Below are 15,806 nucleotides of genomic sequence, written 5' to 3' on the forward strand. Positions count from 1 at the left end.
TACTAGGTTCGCTTTTATGTACCATATTGTATCAGGTCCGCTTTTAAGTGCTATATCATGTGTGATTCGCTTATCTGTTCATATTAGGTCCGCTTATAAGTAAGTGTTATTCATGGTCCGCTCATTAGTACATGTGATGGTTCGCCTATGTGCTCATATTATGATTCGCTCTTTAGTCAATGGTGAATGTCAAAATATAAAATTTTTCTAAGTCACTGTTTATGTTGTTGTGCAGGCGTCAGCAAGTGTTGTATTTGATCCAGTTCACAACAGCTGCATTGATCTAGATGTTGAAAAGAATCCTTTATTGTCGGAGTTCAGCAGCATATTAGATTTTATGAACCGAATTACAGTTAAGAAAGCGATGACAGATCAGAGGCCAATTTACAGATCACATATTAGCCGTTTCTGGGAGAATGCTACGTATGACGAAGCTAGCAAAGTGATATCTTCAGTGGTGGAAGTGAATGGAAAGCAGGAAACTATTTTGGTGACAGAAGCTTTAGTCCGTGAGGTGATGAACTTTCCTGACGAAGCCAATTATCCTACGAGGTTTCCTGAACGTATGGTGAAGGGTTGTATGCTTAGAATGGGTTACAGAGGTGCTTTGAACACCAGAAACTACCTAAAGTCGAAATTTCAGAAATCTTTCAAGTTCCTCATTCATTGTATTCTGATTTCGCTTAGTCACACGAAGGGTAGTTATGATCAGATGAGGGATTATCAGATGAATATGCTGACGGCGTTAGTGTTGAACAAAAAGTACAACTTCTCGCATATAGTGTTTCACTATATGGCGGAAAATATTACAACGAACGTTAGAGCATGGAAGTATCCGCGGTTTGTGCAGATGTTAATTGATCACGCATATCCAGGGATAGATAGAAACATTCAAAATGATCTTTTAGTACAAGCTCACATGTCAAATAATACTTTGAAGCAGTTAGTGAAATATCATCCAAATCACCCAGAGCCAGATCTTGTTGTTGAAAACTTTGGGTATATCAAAGATGTGAAGTATGCTGATTCTGATCCAGAGAATCATCAGAACTGGAGAAATCAGGAAGAAATGAAAGAAGCATTATACGCTGATGAGCTGAAGATTATGGAAAAATTCAAAGACGTAAGGAACGAATGGTATGTGAAGGAGTCAGGTCGCAGACGTAGACTTGCAACTCCTACAGTAGACGGTGAAGGTTCTTCGTCTAAGCCGAAAAAGAAACAAAAGAAGAAAGTGCAGACAATGTTAATTGATGAGCCTGACTAAGATGTTCCTGAGGTGAATGTTGAAAAGGAACAAGAGATGACTGGTGCTGAAAACATAGTAATTAAGACATGTTTGTTTACGACTGATGCATATTTTGTTGATAATGTGGTGCAGACGGTTACTTCTGATATTCAAAAGGAAAAAGAGAAGGTGTTAGATGATGTTGAAGGTGACGACGTTGATAAAGACACTACTAGTTCTTCTAGTTCATCAGAAGATGAAATGATTGATGAGGTTGAACGCGAAAGGAGAATGAGAGAAGAGATAGCAAAAGAAAAGTTGATCAAGAAGAGGAAGAGGCAAGAACAGGAGGATGCTCCTTGTGTTCCTTCTCTGCAGCATGTTTCAGAGTCACAATCCACTCCGAAAGGTCATAAGAAAGCTGCAAGTCGAAAAAGAGCAACACTGAAGCATAGAGTGTCGAAGAGACCTAAAAAGATCTTTCAGAAGACTCCTACACCTCCACGTGAACCAACACCTCCACATTCACCGATACATCAATCTCCACCCAGACAACCAACTCCACAACAATCATCACCACCCAGACTTCCCACACCACCAAGACAACCATCACCTATTCCTCAATCAACACCACCACCACAACAACCATATTTCACTTCACAAGATATCTTCAGCACACCTCCACTCACCCAAGTACAACCTGGTTCTTCTAGTAAAGGTCTTCCGACACCGCAAGATAACCTGCTAGACATTGGTGACTTCGACTTTGAAAATAATTCACAAGTGTTGAAATTGGAAAAGAAATTGGAGAATGTGATAGTAGAGAACAAAAGGTTGGCAACCGAGAACAAGAAGGCAGCTGACAGAGAAAAACTGCTTGTGAATCGTGTACAAGGGTTAGAAAAGAAGGTTGAAACAGATCAAACTGAAATTGATATTCTAAAAGTTCGTGTGTCTGAACTTGAAGAAGAGAGGAATCGTCGAGAAAGTGAGAATGAATATTACAAATTGAAGAATAAAGAGCTTACATCAGATAAGGCATTACATGATCATAAGTTCTACATGCTGAATAGGGTTGTTGAAAATGTGCTTGGAATGTCAGTTGATCAAAAGTTTGAAGAGTTGAAGCTAGAAGACCTTCGTGCTGAACGTCAAGCAGAATTAGAAAGGCAGATGAAAGATAAGGGTAAAGGGGTTGAAGGAAGTTCAGCTATGCCTGAAATGGCTCTTGTACCTTCGATGGTGATAGATAATCCTGAGCCTATATCTGCAGTTTCTGGCTTATTCGAAGAAGAAACTCCAACGCATGAATTAATTGGTGGCGAAGATGAAGAGGATGATGAAGATGATGATGAGGATGAGTTTGTATATTCTGCGAGCAGTCATAGTTCTAAAGGTGATGATGATGATGACGCTGCAGGAGGTTCAGGTGTTAGAGTTTCCGAAGCTTCCAATGAAAAAGTCGTTGAAGATTTGATGAACGACACCGTGAATGAAGAAAGTGGTGAAGCTGAGGGAAAGGGGGAGTCGAGTAAGACGCAGATTGTTGAGCATCATGAGCCATTGTTCGTGCGTCTAGAGGTGTATAAGGAAATGCTTAAAGATGTAAACCCTGAAATTTCCTTTGATTTTGAAAAGGATTTAGAATCGTTTGATATTAATAAACAGCAAGATTATAAGTATGATTATGTTGAAGATGCTGATCAATATGATCGAGTTGAAGTAGAAGAATGTTCTGATAGTGAAGATGTTCCTGAAGACACATCTAAATTTCCAACGTTGATGGAATTCTTCGTAGCTGAGAATAGAGAAGAGTTACGACAAAAGGTGACTGAAGCTGTGAATGACAATGTGTTTGAATGTTTGAGGAAAGATGCTGAAAAGGAAGGCCAGTCGAATGTAGAAAAAGAAGATCGTTCTAAATGGTTTAAAGATACTCATGAAAGATAGTTCAAGAGGCCTTTGAAGTTTTTCCAACGTGATAGAACTATTTCTCTTGGCGACATCATAAGTTGGGGATTTCTGCCTCAAGTGAACGCTTATGCTATTCGTAGGGAATACGGCGTCCAATATTTCAAACGTCTATATGACATTATGTCATTACCGTGGTGGGATGTCGATGAATTATCTAAAGTAAGAAGCTTGGATTATCCTGTGAGGCAAAATGATAAGGCGATGTGGGGTTATATTAAGTACGAGACTCTAAAAGGTCTTCGAAAATGGAAGCCTCATCGTCCTAGACGTGTTCAAAGAATGGATCCAGTGACTGGTGTTATTGAAACAATTTTGAATGTAAAGCCTCCAAGAACCATGACGACGATTCCTATGCCTGAAATTGAGCAGGATTTTTATAAAGGTTTTATTGATTGGGTCTACGGCTGTATCACAACTGAAGCAATCATAACTTACAGAGCTGGTGGTGAACTTAGAAATATTCACATTTATGATCCGATGTGGTTGGTAAATTGCTCAGCGAAAGACATTGAATGTTTATTCATCAACAACATTCGCTATTCGTCAGCAGACAAAGAACAAACTCTTCAGTTTCAACGTGTAGTTTCACTGTGCTTTCAGAAAGGTATCAACTCCGAAAGCAAGTGGAAATCTTCGTGGTGGTCTTTAGACGAGAAGATGAAGAAGAAACCAAAGCGTGAACGTGAACGTGAGAATCAAGGGATGGAAGAAAATAGAGGAAAGTTTATGAAGCAACAGCGTGAAGAAGAAAAGGCGAGGAAGAAAGAGAATGAAAAGATCAGAGTTGCACTGAGTAGAAAGCCGAAACCGAAGGAAGAGAAATTCAAAGCTATCTGAAGACCTACATTCAAGACAAAGACTGCGGCTTCATCCAAGGGGGAGTTTGTTGATGCACAATATCTAAAGCCTGCGTCTTTGTAATACTAGATTAATGTATAGGGTCCAGATAGGTCATTTTGTATAAGTTCAGGGGGTTAAAATGTAATTTTATAGTTTTCATGTTGTAGGTCCGCTTTTGTGGCACTTGTCCACAAAAGCGAACCAACTTAGTTGTCAGGTCCGCTTTTGTGGACATGTCACATTAGCGGACCATGTAGCCTATAAATACCCATGTTCAGTTCTTCATTTGTAACCTTGTCCGTGAACTAACGTCGAAGTGCTGTCCGTACGACAAGCGATATACAAGTGAAGAAAAGTGTTTAAAGTATGAATCCTTCTGTTTCTACTCCATTCTTTTACATTTTGCTTTGTATCATCTTTGAAATGTGTTTCCGCCACATTTCCGGCAAGCACTAGCTCTGATTGACTCGTTCTAGAGGTCAAAACTGATCCTACACCATCCCAAATTGGAGGCGGACACTTGTTATAGCTAACAGTCGGTTTCTTACCACAGTCTTTCTTATTCTTTGGTTTCTCGTCTTGAAAAGCTTCCAATCCTGCAACAGTTGGGTAAACACGATCAATGAGATAATCAGAAGTAGAATAGCTTAACAATAACCGCCTAATTCTCTCATTTTCGATCTTTTCAGTTTCCAACTCTTGCTTCCATTTGGCACTCTCTTCAATGTAGAAATTGATCGCTTTTTGTTTTGACATCAAAGTTGCATTCATCATTGTCAGTGCCTGTTCTCTTTCTGAGTTTGTCGTTTGGAGACCAGTTACTGTTTTGTTCAAGACATCGTACGATTCTTTCACATAATTAAGGTTGAACAGTAACTGCTCCTTCTTCTTCTCGTACTCAGCTATAATGTCGTCTTTTGTTGCACATTCCTTGCAGGCTTCCAAACACTTCTTACAAGGCTTGACGACTTCAACAATCTTCTCAACCTCGATTGTTTTCACAACTTCTATGACTTTTTCAGCTACAGTCACCTTTTCTTCTTCTTTCTCCACTTCGGTAACCTTCTCAGCAACATTTTCAACATTTTGAACATCACCTTCAGACTTCTCTTGTTGTTCTATAGCAGCTCTTTTCTCCTTTAGTTTCTCCATGCTATCTGCAAAATAAACATGAAAACTTTTAGGAGAAAGATGAGTTTCAGCAACATTTATATATTTTTCTTCTTCATCATCACTGCTTTTGTCAACCGGTGATTGATCAAACTCTACAAATTTTTCAGAATCAGCATCTGATACACCAGAATCAGATGGTGTTTGATCAAATACAACTTCCTTTTCTGAAGTAACATCATTCTGTATACTCTCATCTGAACTCTCTGAAACCTCCCCAGATCTTTCTGAAAGTTCATCAACACTTTCTGTATTTTCATCAGAACTATAAGAACTTTCATTAGAAGCAACCGATTTGACAGTTTCACCGATAGACTTCATCCAGGTGGCAAACATGTCTGGCTCCCTCATAATCTTGGCAATGAAAGCTTTAAACTCTCCCTTCTCATCCACAAACATATCCCAACTAAAACCTTCTGGTAGCTTCTCATCATCTTGATCGATTATGCGTGCTGCTTTGCCTTCAGATGATATGTAATCACTCCAGCTAAAATCTACCAGACATGCTCTTTTGGGATCTTCAATCTTCCTCCCATGAGCCGTCTGTGGTTCTTGATATTGACCAACTTGTTGATAGATAGCTTTGCGGTAATAATCATCTTTCCCAAATGGATTCTGTGCTCCGCTAGCTTCTCTTCCCTTGCACTCCCGCTTGAAATGGCCTTTCTCCCTGCACCGAAAACAAGTAACTTTAGATTTATCAAAACCTAAAGTAGATACATGAGCATCAAGAAAGTCATTTCTCCCGGTGATGGTTTTGAACTTCTCAGCACGTCGAAGAACACTTGCAAGACACCATTTGATATCCATGAGTTCCATCTCTTCGGCGTCTATTTGATCGTAATCCTCTTTGGTGAGCATAGGATTTCCGATCCGACCAGCAACAAGCCCTTCATAGGATAACAACACAGAACCCAGAAGTGCCATGTGGTCTTTCGCAATGTCTTCAGAGAAGCTTTGACCTTCTGGAAGATTGAGAGCTATGTTGCATTGAATCACATATCCATTTCCTATTTTTGTACTCTGAGACTGAAAACTTGTGTTTGTCTCTTTAGGATTTACACTCGGAAATGATGAAAACCCGCTGCTACTATTGTTTGAACCCTGATCAGCTTTGTCTAATGAATCCCCAGCACTGAATGCAGTTTGTATTTTCGGACTTCTCTCAGACTTAGTGGCTGAAATGCTACCCCTATAGTACATTTTCACATCTTGTTGACCACTCGGACTATTCATCCTGGTGATCTTTTGCTGTTCCAGATTCCGAGCCTCTAATTTTTCGATAAACTGTCCAATTGTCAGTCCGTCATAAACACCCGTGTTTTTCAATATCATCAAATACGTTCCCCACTCCTTCTGAGGTAACGCATCAGCCAACTTATCCACATACTCTTCACAACTTTTATCAACACCAATCATTGTCAATGATCGCACTAAGTGATAGTATCTTTCAATCAGCTTCTTAGTATCCTCTCCTGGTAAGCTGCTAAAAAGATCAAACTCTTTCTTAAGCAATGCCTTTTTGCTTTTAATCATACTCTCACTTCCCTCGAATTTGACTTTAAGAGCATCCCATATCGACTTAGCAGTTTTGTCGTGTTCTAACAGAATGAATATATCTTCTTTAATCGCTTGTTGCAATAAACTGATCATCATTTTCTCCACTCTGTACATTGCACGTTCTTGATCTGTGAATTCGGATATCTGTTTGATAACATTCACCTCCGTTCTCGGTAACACATACTTCTTCAAGATACATTCCCATGATCTAAGATGATTTGCTTGAACCCAGTTTTCAAATCTATCCTTTCACCCGTAGTATTCTTCGATACTCATCAATTTCAGGGGTTTCTGGGTGGTTCCCGTTTCGTTTTCTAGATTCATGGCTTGAGCAATCGCAACTGGTGACGACGATGTTGCAAACGCATTGTAGAACTTGGTATCCATGATGACACGTTTTTTAAGGCAAGTGACTTATAAGCGAACCAAACTTGAACACAAAAGCGGACCAGACAAGTGTCACAGAAGCGAACCAGCAATGTTCACAAAAGCGAACCGGTAATGGTCAATTCGAGCGGACCTGTTTGGTTTTATTAGCGAACCAGAAAATAGTCTTTCGAGCGGATCTCTCAAGCGGACCAGAAAATTGTCTTTCGAGCGGATCTCTCAAGCGGATCAGAAAATAACCGTTCGAGCGAACCCTTCGAGCGAACCTAATGTGACTTTGGAGCGGACCAAGTCTTAAAAGCAGACCAGACAGCACCTTGGAGCGGACCTCTCAACTGTCCTTAAAAGCGAATCTCAAAACGAAGCTGTTTTGACCCATTTCTCGTCCATATTTTTGCTTGAAACTTTCAAGGGTTTTCCTTTGATTGATAATACACAATCTGTGAGCTTTTGAATCAATTCTGACCGTGAAAACTTCCCGAATCAAGAAAAGAAGGTGTAAAAGTAAGAAGAAATGTCGAAAATCAGCTATATTCTGCAGATAACCTCCTCCTTGGCTCTGATACCAATTGTAGGATCGTACGCCGACCTATACGAGTCGTTCAGAGGTAATCTCCCGTGTTTCAGATGCGGAATAATAAGAAACAAAGGTAGAAATAGCACACACTTCACTCTAACTGCTTGTTTTATTGATTTGACAGCTTTTACAATTCAAACGTCACACCGGCAGAGCTTCGGCGTGGAAATCAACTTCAATTACCTCTGGTTCGCTCATAAGACACCTTTATATAGGGTGTCTGGTTCGCTTTTGTGACCAGTGTCCATAAAAGCGGACCTCACAAGTGTCACAAAAGCGGACCTCTATCATTTGTCCCTAAAAGCGAACCTAGGTCACAAATATCATACACACTCTCATTTTCTCGTATTTCGTGCCCTAATCTATACATTACAATGTAAGACCCAATCCTAGATGAAATCAACAGATGTAGTGCACCAACAAACTCCCGAATAAGACTTCTGTTATTATCTTTTGTAGCAGATCAAGATTTCAACAGCTTCTTAGGTCATCCAAAGGAGAATGAGAATGATAACGCCCAAACTAATATAACGGGTGCTGAATTAAAAGCGTTAGTAGACGACGCTGTTAAAACGGCTTTAGCACGGCAGTATGAAGATTATAGCGAGTCTCGAAGTAGGACCCGATCTGCACCACACTCTAAACCAAGAACCCATTCTGAATCTCATAGCAAACCACCCTCTACCCAGTCTAAACCTAAGAAAGATGATGATCGGCATTCATCAAATGAGAATAGTGTCCGTCCCAAGAAAATAGTGTTCGATAATGCACCTCGCGCCAAGGGTTGCACATATAAGTATTTTGTTTCCTGCAAGCCCCGAGATTTTACGGGGGAAAAAGGCATTGTGGATTGCATGACCTGGCTGGACGAAATGGACACTGTTGTGGACATTAGTGGTTGTGCTGAGAGGGATGTGGTAAAGTTTGTATCCCAGTCATTTAAGGGTGAAGCCCTAGCGTGGTGGAGGTCATTGGTTCAAGCCTCAGGAAAGGTTGCTTTGTACAGCATGTCATGGGAGCAATTTGTTGCTCTCATCAAAGAAAACTACTGCCCTCAACACGAGGTCGAGAAGATAGAATCTGATTTCCTATCACTGGTCATGAAGAACTTGGATTGCCAGGCATATCTTACAAGTTTCAACACCCTATCCAGATTGGTTCCGTACCTTGTGACCCCGGAACCCAAAAGGATCGCGCGCTTCATTGGGGTTCTGGCCCAGAAATCAAAGCTAGCGTGAAGGCCTCTCGGCCCGCTACATTTAGATCCGTAGCAGATATATCTCTATCTCTCACACTGGATGCAGTGAGACAGAGATCATTGAGGAATGCTGACACTAAGAAAAGGAAACATGAAGATGATAATTCACGTCGGTCAAGCAAGAAGTATCGGGGGAACCGTGACCACAAGAAGGGGTCTGAGACCAAGAAGAATGACCAACAGTCGGGCGATAGGCCCAAGTGCAAGGTTTGCAAGAAGCACCATTTCGGGAGGTGCAGGTATGAACAGAAATCCCAGCCGAAGGCATGTGGGATTTGCAAGTCCTCTGAGCATAGGACTCTTGAGTGCAAGAGACTAAAGGATGCAACTTGTTATAGTTGCAATGAAAAAGGGCAAATCAAGACTAACTGCCCAAAGCTGGTGAAGAAGGCTGAAGAAGGGAAAAAGACCAATGCCAGGGTCTTTCAGATGAATGTTCAAGAGGCTATCCAGAATGACAACGTCATAACCGGTACGTTTCTCATTAATGATGTATTTGCAAGAGTATTATTTGATTATGGAGCAGATAAATCCTTTGTGGATAATAAGTTTTGTGAGTTGTTAAAATTACCTGTTAAAGCCTTGAGTGTGAATTATGAGGTAGAGTTAGCTGATGGGACTATGGAAACAGTCTCAACTGTGTTAGATGGATGTGTCATATCCATTAGGAACCACTCATTTCCTTTATCCCTGTTACCCTTTAAGCTAGCTGGTTTCTACATAGTGTTGGGTATGGATTGGTTATCGCATAACCAAGCTCAGATTGTGTGCAACAAGAAGCAAGTGGTGATCAAGACTCCGTCTGGAGAACCACTTACCATTCAGGGAGATACTCGGCATGGATTGCCTGCGCAAGTGTCTATGCTAAAGGCATCCAGATGTTTGAAGAAGGGATGTGTCATTTATATGGCACAGGTGACCATTGGTGAGGAGAAACCCAAGATTGAAGACATCCCAGTCATCTCTGACTACCCTGAAGTTTTCCCGGAAGAACTGCCTGGTTTTCCACCAGATAGGCAAGTGGAATTCAGTATCGACATCATTCCAGGAGCAGCGCCTATTGCAAGAGCGCCTTATAGATTGGCACCAACAGAAATGAAAGAATTGAGAACGCAGCTAGATGATCTGCTAGCCAAAGGTTTTGTTAAACCTAGTTCGTCTCGATGGGGAGCACCAATCTTGTTCGTTAAAAAGAAAGATGGTTCGATGCGTCTATGCATCGATTACTGTGAGCTTAATAAGGTTACTATCAAGAATAGGTATCCTTTGCCCAAGATCGACGATCTGTTCGATCAGTTGCAAGGAGCAAGCTACTTTTCCAAGATTGATCTAAGGTCAGGCTACCATCAATTGAAGGTCAAGGACGAAGATGTGCACAAGACTGCGTTTAGGACTCGTTATGGTCATTTCGAGTTCCTAGTGATGCCTTTTGGGCTCACTAATGCACCTGCCGCATTCATGGATCTCATGAATCGCGTTTGTAAGCCTTATTTGGATAAATTTGTCATTGTCTTCATCGATGACATCCTCATATACTCAAAAAGTCAAGCTGACCACGAGAAGCATCTTCGATGTATTCTTAAACTGCTTCATCAAGGAAAGCTTTATGCCAAATTCTCTAAATGTGAATTTTGGCTACGAGAAGTTCAATTCCTTGGACATGTAGTCAGTGAGCGTGGTATCCAAGTAGATCCCACCAAGGTTGAAGCTGTCATGAATTGGCAGGAACCGAAGACGCCTACGGAGATTCGCAGCTTCTTAGGTCTAGCAGTGTCACGGCCCTCGGCCCCTGTTTGACCCGGTCCAGAGCCGCGAGGCAGGAAATCCTGTGGTATTAATTTAAGTGACAGCGGAAGTCTTTTTAAAACAGGATCTTGTAATATTAAAACTGTCCGTTTAAATAATTTAGGGATAAAACCTGGTAATTTACAATAAGGGGATTTCAATAGGAAATCTTTATTTTACAAAACATGTTTCTTTATTTATTTACATTGAGCCACTTCTCTAAGCTTGTAGTGCTTCACGGCACTTTTCTTGATTCACAATAAATCACCTGAAACATGTTTGAAAAAGGTTTTGTCAGCGGGGAAATACTAAGTGAATCATTCAGTTTACTAAAAATGACACATTGGTTATAAATTATAGTATTAAGAGTGATTACAATGTTTCTGATATCAAACCAACTACCCACAGTATTTGTCACTTGACCAGCCATCGGAAGCCTCATTGCCCGATGGTGTCTGTGACTATGGTCATATCAGCCCTTGGCTAACTCGTTGTCCAATGGTGACGGTTATCAAGTAATGTATACAAAACCCCACATATCGGCTGTAATTTGGTGATTACATAGACTTAATCCCTGTAATTATAACTTTTGGAAAATAATTTGGAATTTTGTAAAACAGTTGATAAAAAGAGAATGACTCACATTGCAGATTTAACGAGCAGAGTATAAGCCTACTGATTAGCCTTGATTAACCTAATTTAATTCACAATACACGCAAACGAGGTTAGTAACTAATACAGCAGTTACGTCAATTCACGAGATTAAACCCTCACAACAATTAATAAAGTGCAATACTTAACAATTCAGCGGATTTACAACGAATGACAGAGTATAGTCCGAGTTCGGACAACACTCAAACATTCAAGTTGAAATCACGATGAATAACAAAGTATAAAATCAATTTGAGCAGCACTCAAACAATCGTTGGATAGTTACAATCGATCGGACGTTAAATCGTAATAGCGATCGAGTTATTACCCGGTATTGCGGCGGCGATTAGTGATCCGTGTGTGTTTTGATAATAGACAGAACGTAACTCAGTGCATGTAGCGAAATTTTACGTCGTTATAATTCCAGAATTCAAGTCCCAAAGTCTGCTATTTATACACAAAATTGGCCAGGCTTACGGACCGTAAGCCTTATCCCTTACGATCCGTAAGGGACAGGAAATCACTATAGGTTAGCCACGTCCTTGACTAGCCTTGCTGACTTGACAGATTCGTAAATTCTGATTTTGACAGCGTTTTCTTTAGATAATCGTGACTAGGGTTTTATCCCCCCTGAGTTTTAGGGGCCCTGATCCTGATTCTGATTGTTCTGAAATTTTTAGGGTTTATGAAGAATTACTTGGGTTTCTCAATTAGGTTTCCTGAATAGATAATTAATATACTAAGTATTAATTTTAGTGAGAGTTGTTACATCCTCCCCACCTTAAGAAAAATCTCGTCCTCGAGATTTACTGGAATAGATGCGGGTACTTTCGCTTCATTTCTGATTCCAGCTCCCAAGTGTATTCTGGTCCTCTCTTTGAATCCCATTTGACTTTGACTAGCACTAGTCGCTTGTGTTTGAGAAACTTGACTTTTCTATCTTCTATCTGTAGTGGTTTCTCTACAAATTTTAACTTTTCATTTACCTCTACATCTTGAAGAGGTACTACCAGGGATTCGTCAGATAAACATTTCTTGAGATTGGATACATGAAACACATCATGTACTCCAGTTAGCTCTTCTGGTAGTTGTAATTGATAAGCAATTGGTCCTATTCGTTGCATTACTGGAAATGGTCCTACGTATCTTGGACTTAGCTTTCCTTTCTTACCGAATCGTACTACTCCTTTCCAAGGAGAGACTTTCAAAAGTACCTTGTCTCCGACTTGAAATTCTAGTGGCTTGCGGCGATTGTCTGCATAGCTTTTCTGGCGATCTCGAGCCGTCTTCAGTTTTTCCTTGATTTGAGTTATCTTGTCAGTAGTTTATTGCACAATTTCTAGACCTGATAATTGACTTTCTCCTATTTCTGCCCAACAAAATGGAGTTCGGCACTTGCGTCCATACAATGCTTCAAATGGAGCAGCTTCGATGTTTGAATGATAACTATTGTTGTAGGAGAATTCAATTAAGGGTAAGTGGTTATCCCAATTACCACCAAAATCAATTACACATGCTCGGAGCATGTCTTCCAAGGTTTGTATTGTCCTTTCACTTTGTCCGTCTGTTTGAGGATGATATGTAGTACTTAAATTTAGTCGGGTTCCCATTGCTTCTTGGAAACTAGTCCAGAAATGGGAAGTGAAACGACTATCCCTATCTGATACAATGGAGAGTGGGACTCCATGTAAAGATACTACTTCATCTACGTACAATTTGGCTAGCCTTTCCATGCTAAAGGTTTCCTTCATTGGTAGAAAATGAGTTGATTTGGTTAATCGATCCACAATTACCCAAATTGCATCATTACCTTTTCTGGTTTTGGGTAACTTAGTAACAAAATCCATTGTTATGAGTTCCCATTTCCATACAGGCATTTCCAACTGTTGTAGTAGTCCTGAAGGTTTCTTGTGTTCGGCCTTAACTTGTGAACAAGTAAGACATTTAGATACGTATTCAGCTATATCCTTTTTCATTCCTATCCACCAAAATTGTTTCTTAAATCTTGGTACATCTTATTGTTTCCTGGATGTACGGTATATCTAGATTTATGAGCTTCTTCTAAAATCTTATTTCTTAATTCTCCCTGCTTAGGTACCCAAGTTTGTTTCTTGTGGAATCTCCAAATTCCATCATTTCCTTGTTCTAGTTCCTTTATATAACCTTTCATTCCTTCAGCATCGTCTTTGATTGCTGTTTCTTGAACTTTCTTCAATTGTTCCATTAAATCTACTTGTAGATTTAATCTAAGAGCACGAACTCGTTTTTGCTTCTCCTGATACTTACGACTTAAGGCATCCGCGACTACGTTCGCCTTTCCTTCGTGATATTGAATATCACAGTCGTAATCGCTTAGGATTTCCATCCATCTTCTTTGCCTCATATTTAACTCTTTTTGCCCAAATATGTACCTTAAACTTTTATGATCTGTATAAATAGTAAACTTACTTCCATACAGATAATGTCTCCAGTTTTAAGGGCAAAAATTGTGGCTCCTAATTCTAAGTCATGAGTCGTATAATTTTCTTTGTGCTTTTTCAACTGCCCGGAGGCATACGCAATTACCTTCTTGCGTTGCATCAACACACATCCGAATCCTAATTTTGAAGCATCACAATATACTTCAAAATCTTCTGTTCCTTCGGGTAAGGCTAAAAATGGAGCATTCGTCAATCTGTGCTTTAAAATCTTAAAAGCTTCTTCTTATCTAGGTCCCCATTCAAACTTAATGGCCTTACAGGCCAACTTAGTCAAAGGTACAACTATCTTAGAGAAATCCTTAATAAATCGTCTGTAGTATCCAGCTAAGCCTAGAAAACTTCTAATTTTCATAGCCGTTTGCGGGACCTTCCATTTAGTGATTGCTTCTATTTTAGCAGGATCGACGTGAATTCCTTCGTGATTCACCATGTGACCTAAGAATTGTACTTCTTGCAACCAAAATTCACATTTCGAGAATTTGGCGTAAAGCTTTTCCTTTCTTAACAAAGTTAAGAGGGCGTGCAGGTGCTTACAATGTTCTTCCTGACTTTTGGAGTAAATAAGTATATCGTCGATGAAAACGATTACAAATTTATCCAAGTATGGTTTACAGATCCGATTCATCATGTCCATAAATGCTGCTGGAGCATTTGTTAGTCCAAAGGGCATGACTGTAAACTCATAATGGCCATACCTAGTTCTGAAAGCAGTTTTAGGTATGTCTTCTTCTTGTACTTTCAGCTGGTGATATCCGGATCTTAGGTCTATCTTAGAAAAATACCTAGCGCCTTGGAGTTGATCAAAAAGATCGTCAATCCTAGGTAATGGGTATCGATTTTTAATTGTAAGCTTATTTAGTTCCCTATAATCGATACACATCCTCATTGATCCATCTTTCTTTTTCACAAACAACATTGGTGCTCCCCAAGGGGATGAACTAGGTTGTATAAATCCTTTGTTTAGTAATTCATCTAGCTGCTTTTTCAGTTCTAGCATTTCGGTGGGTGCTAATCGATAAGGTGCCTTGGCTATTGGTGTAGTACCAGGAATTAGAGGAATTCTAAACTCTACTTCTCTATCGGGTGGTAATCTAGGTAATTCTTCTCGAAAAACATCTGGGTATTCTGAAACTACAGGGATGTCTTGAAGTTCCTTACTTTTAGTGGTAATGATTACGGAAATCATATACACCATTTCTTGTTTTCTTGAATAACTAGCCAACTTCATTACTGAAATGAATTTCAGTGGCTTTCGAGGTCTATCTCCTGTAATTAAAATTACCTCTCCTGTGGGGGTACGAATTTCTACGGAATTCTTATCACACAGGATTCGAGCATGGTTGGCTACCAACCAATCCATTCCTAATACCACATAGAATCCGGCTAATTTCATAGGTAACAGGTTGGCAGAAAACTTATGGCCTAATAGTTCTATCTTTCCTTCTTGCAAAACCTTATTTACGTTAACAGAATTCCCATCTGCCGTTTCGACTGTAAAAATCTGCCTAAGGGTGGTTAAGGGTAAATTAAGAGCTTGGCAGAATGAAGTATTGATAAAACTTTGGTTTGCACCAGAGTCAAATAATACTTTTGCAAACACGTCATGAACTAAGAACGTACCAACTATTACATCTGGGATGAGTTCTGCTTCCTGGGTGGTCAGCTGGAATGCTCTGGCATTCTTCTTAGTAGCTCCGTCAGCTGGTTTGCCTTTGTTATCTGCTGGTTTAACCAATTTAGGGCATTCGGGTTTGAAATGCCCAGCTTCTCCGCAGTTATAGCAGATCCTGGTCTTTTTCCTACAATCCTCCTCACGATGTCCTATCATTTTGCAAAAATTGCAGGTCACATTGCATCTTCCAAAGTGTTTCTTTCTACAATTTCTGCAGAAAGGAA

General features: G+C 40.0%; 1 protein-coding gene across 1 annotated transcript; it reads left to right on the plus strand.

The window, feature by feature from the left end:
* The first annotated feature begins 1,303 nt into the window (after positions 1-1,303).
* Positions 1,304-3,178, plus strand: LOC110932054 (glutamic acid-rich protein-like). The gene is made up of 3 exons (XM_022175415.1): positions 1,304-1,733; positions 1,893-2,546; positions 2,649-3,178. Exons 1-3 carry the CDS (start codon positions 1,304-1,306, stop codon positions 3,176-3,178), a joined length of 1,614 nt encoding a protein of 537 aa, XP_022031107.1.
* Positions 3,179-15,806: the final 12,628 nt, after the last annotated feature.

This window comes from Helianthus annuus, chromosome 3 (genome assembly GCF_002127325.2).
Source record: "Helianthus annuus cultivar XRQ/B chromosome 3, HanXRQr2.0-SUNRISE, whole genome shotgun sequence".
In the NCBI taxonomy this organism is placed as follows: domain Eukaryota; kingdom Viridiplantae; phylum Streptophyta; class Magnoliopsida; order Asterales; family Asteraceae; genus Helianthus; species Helianthus annuus.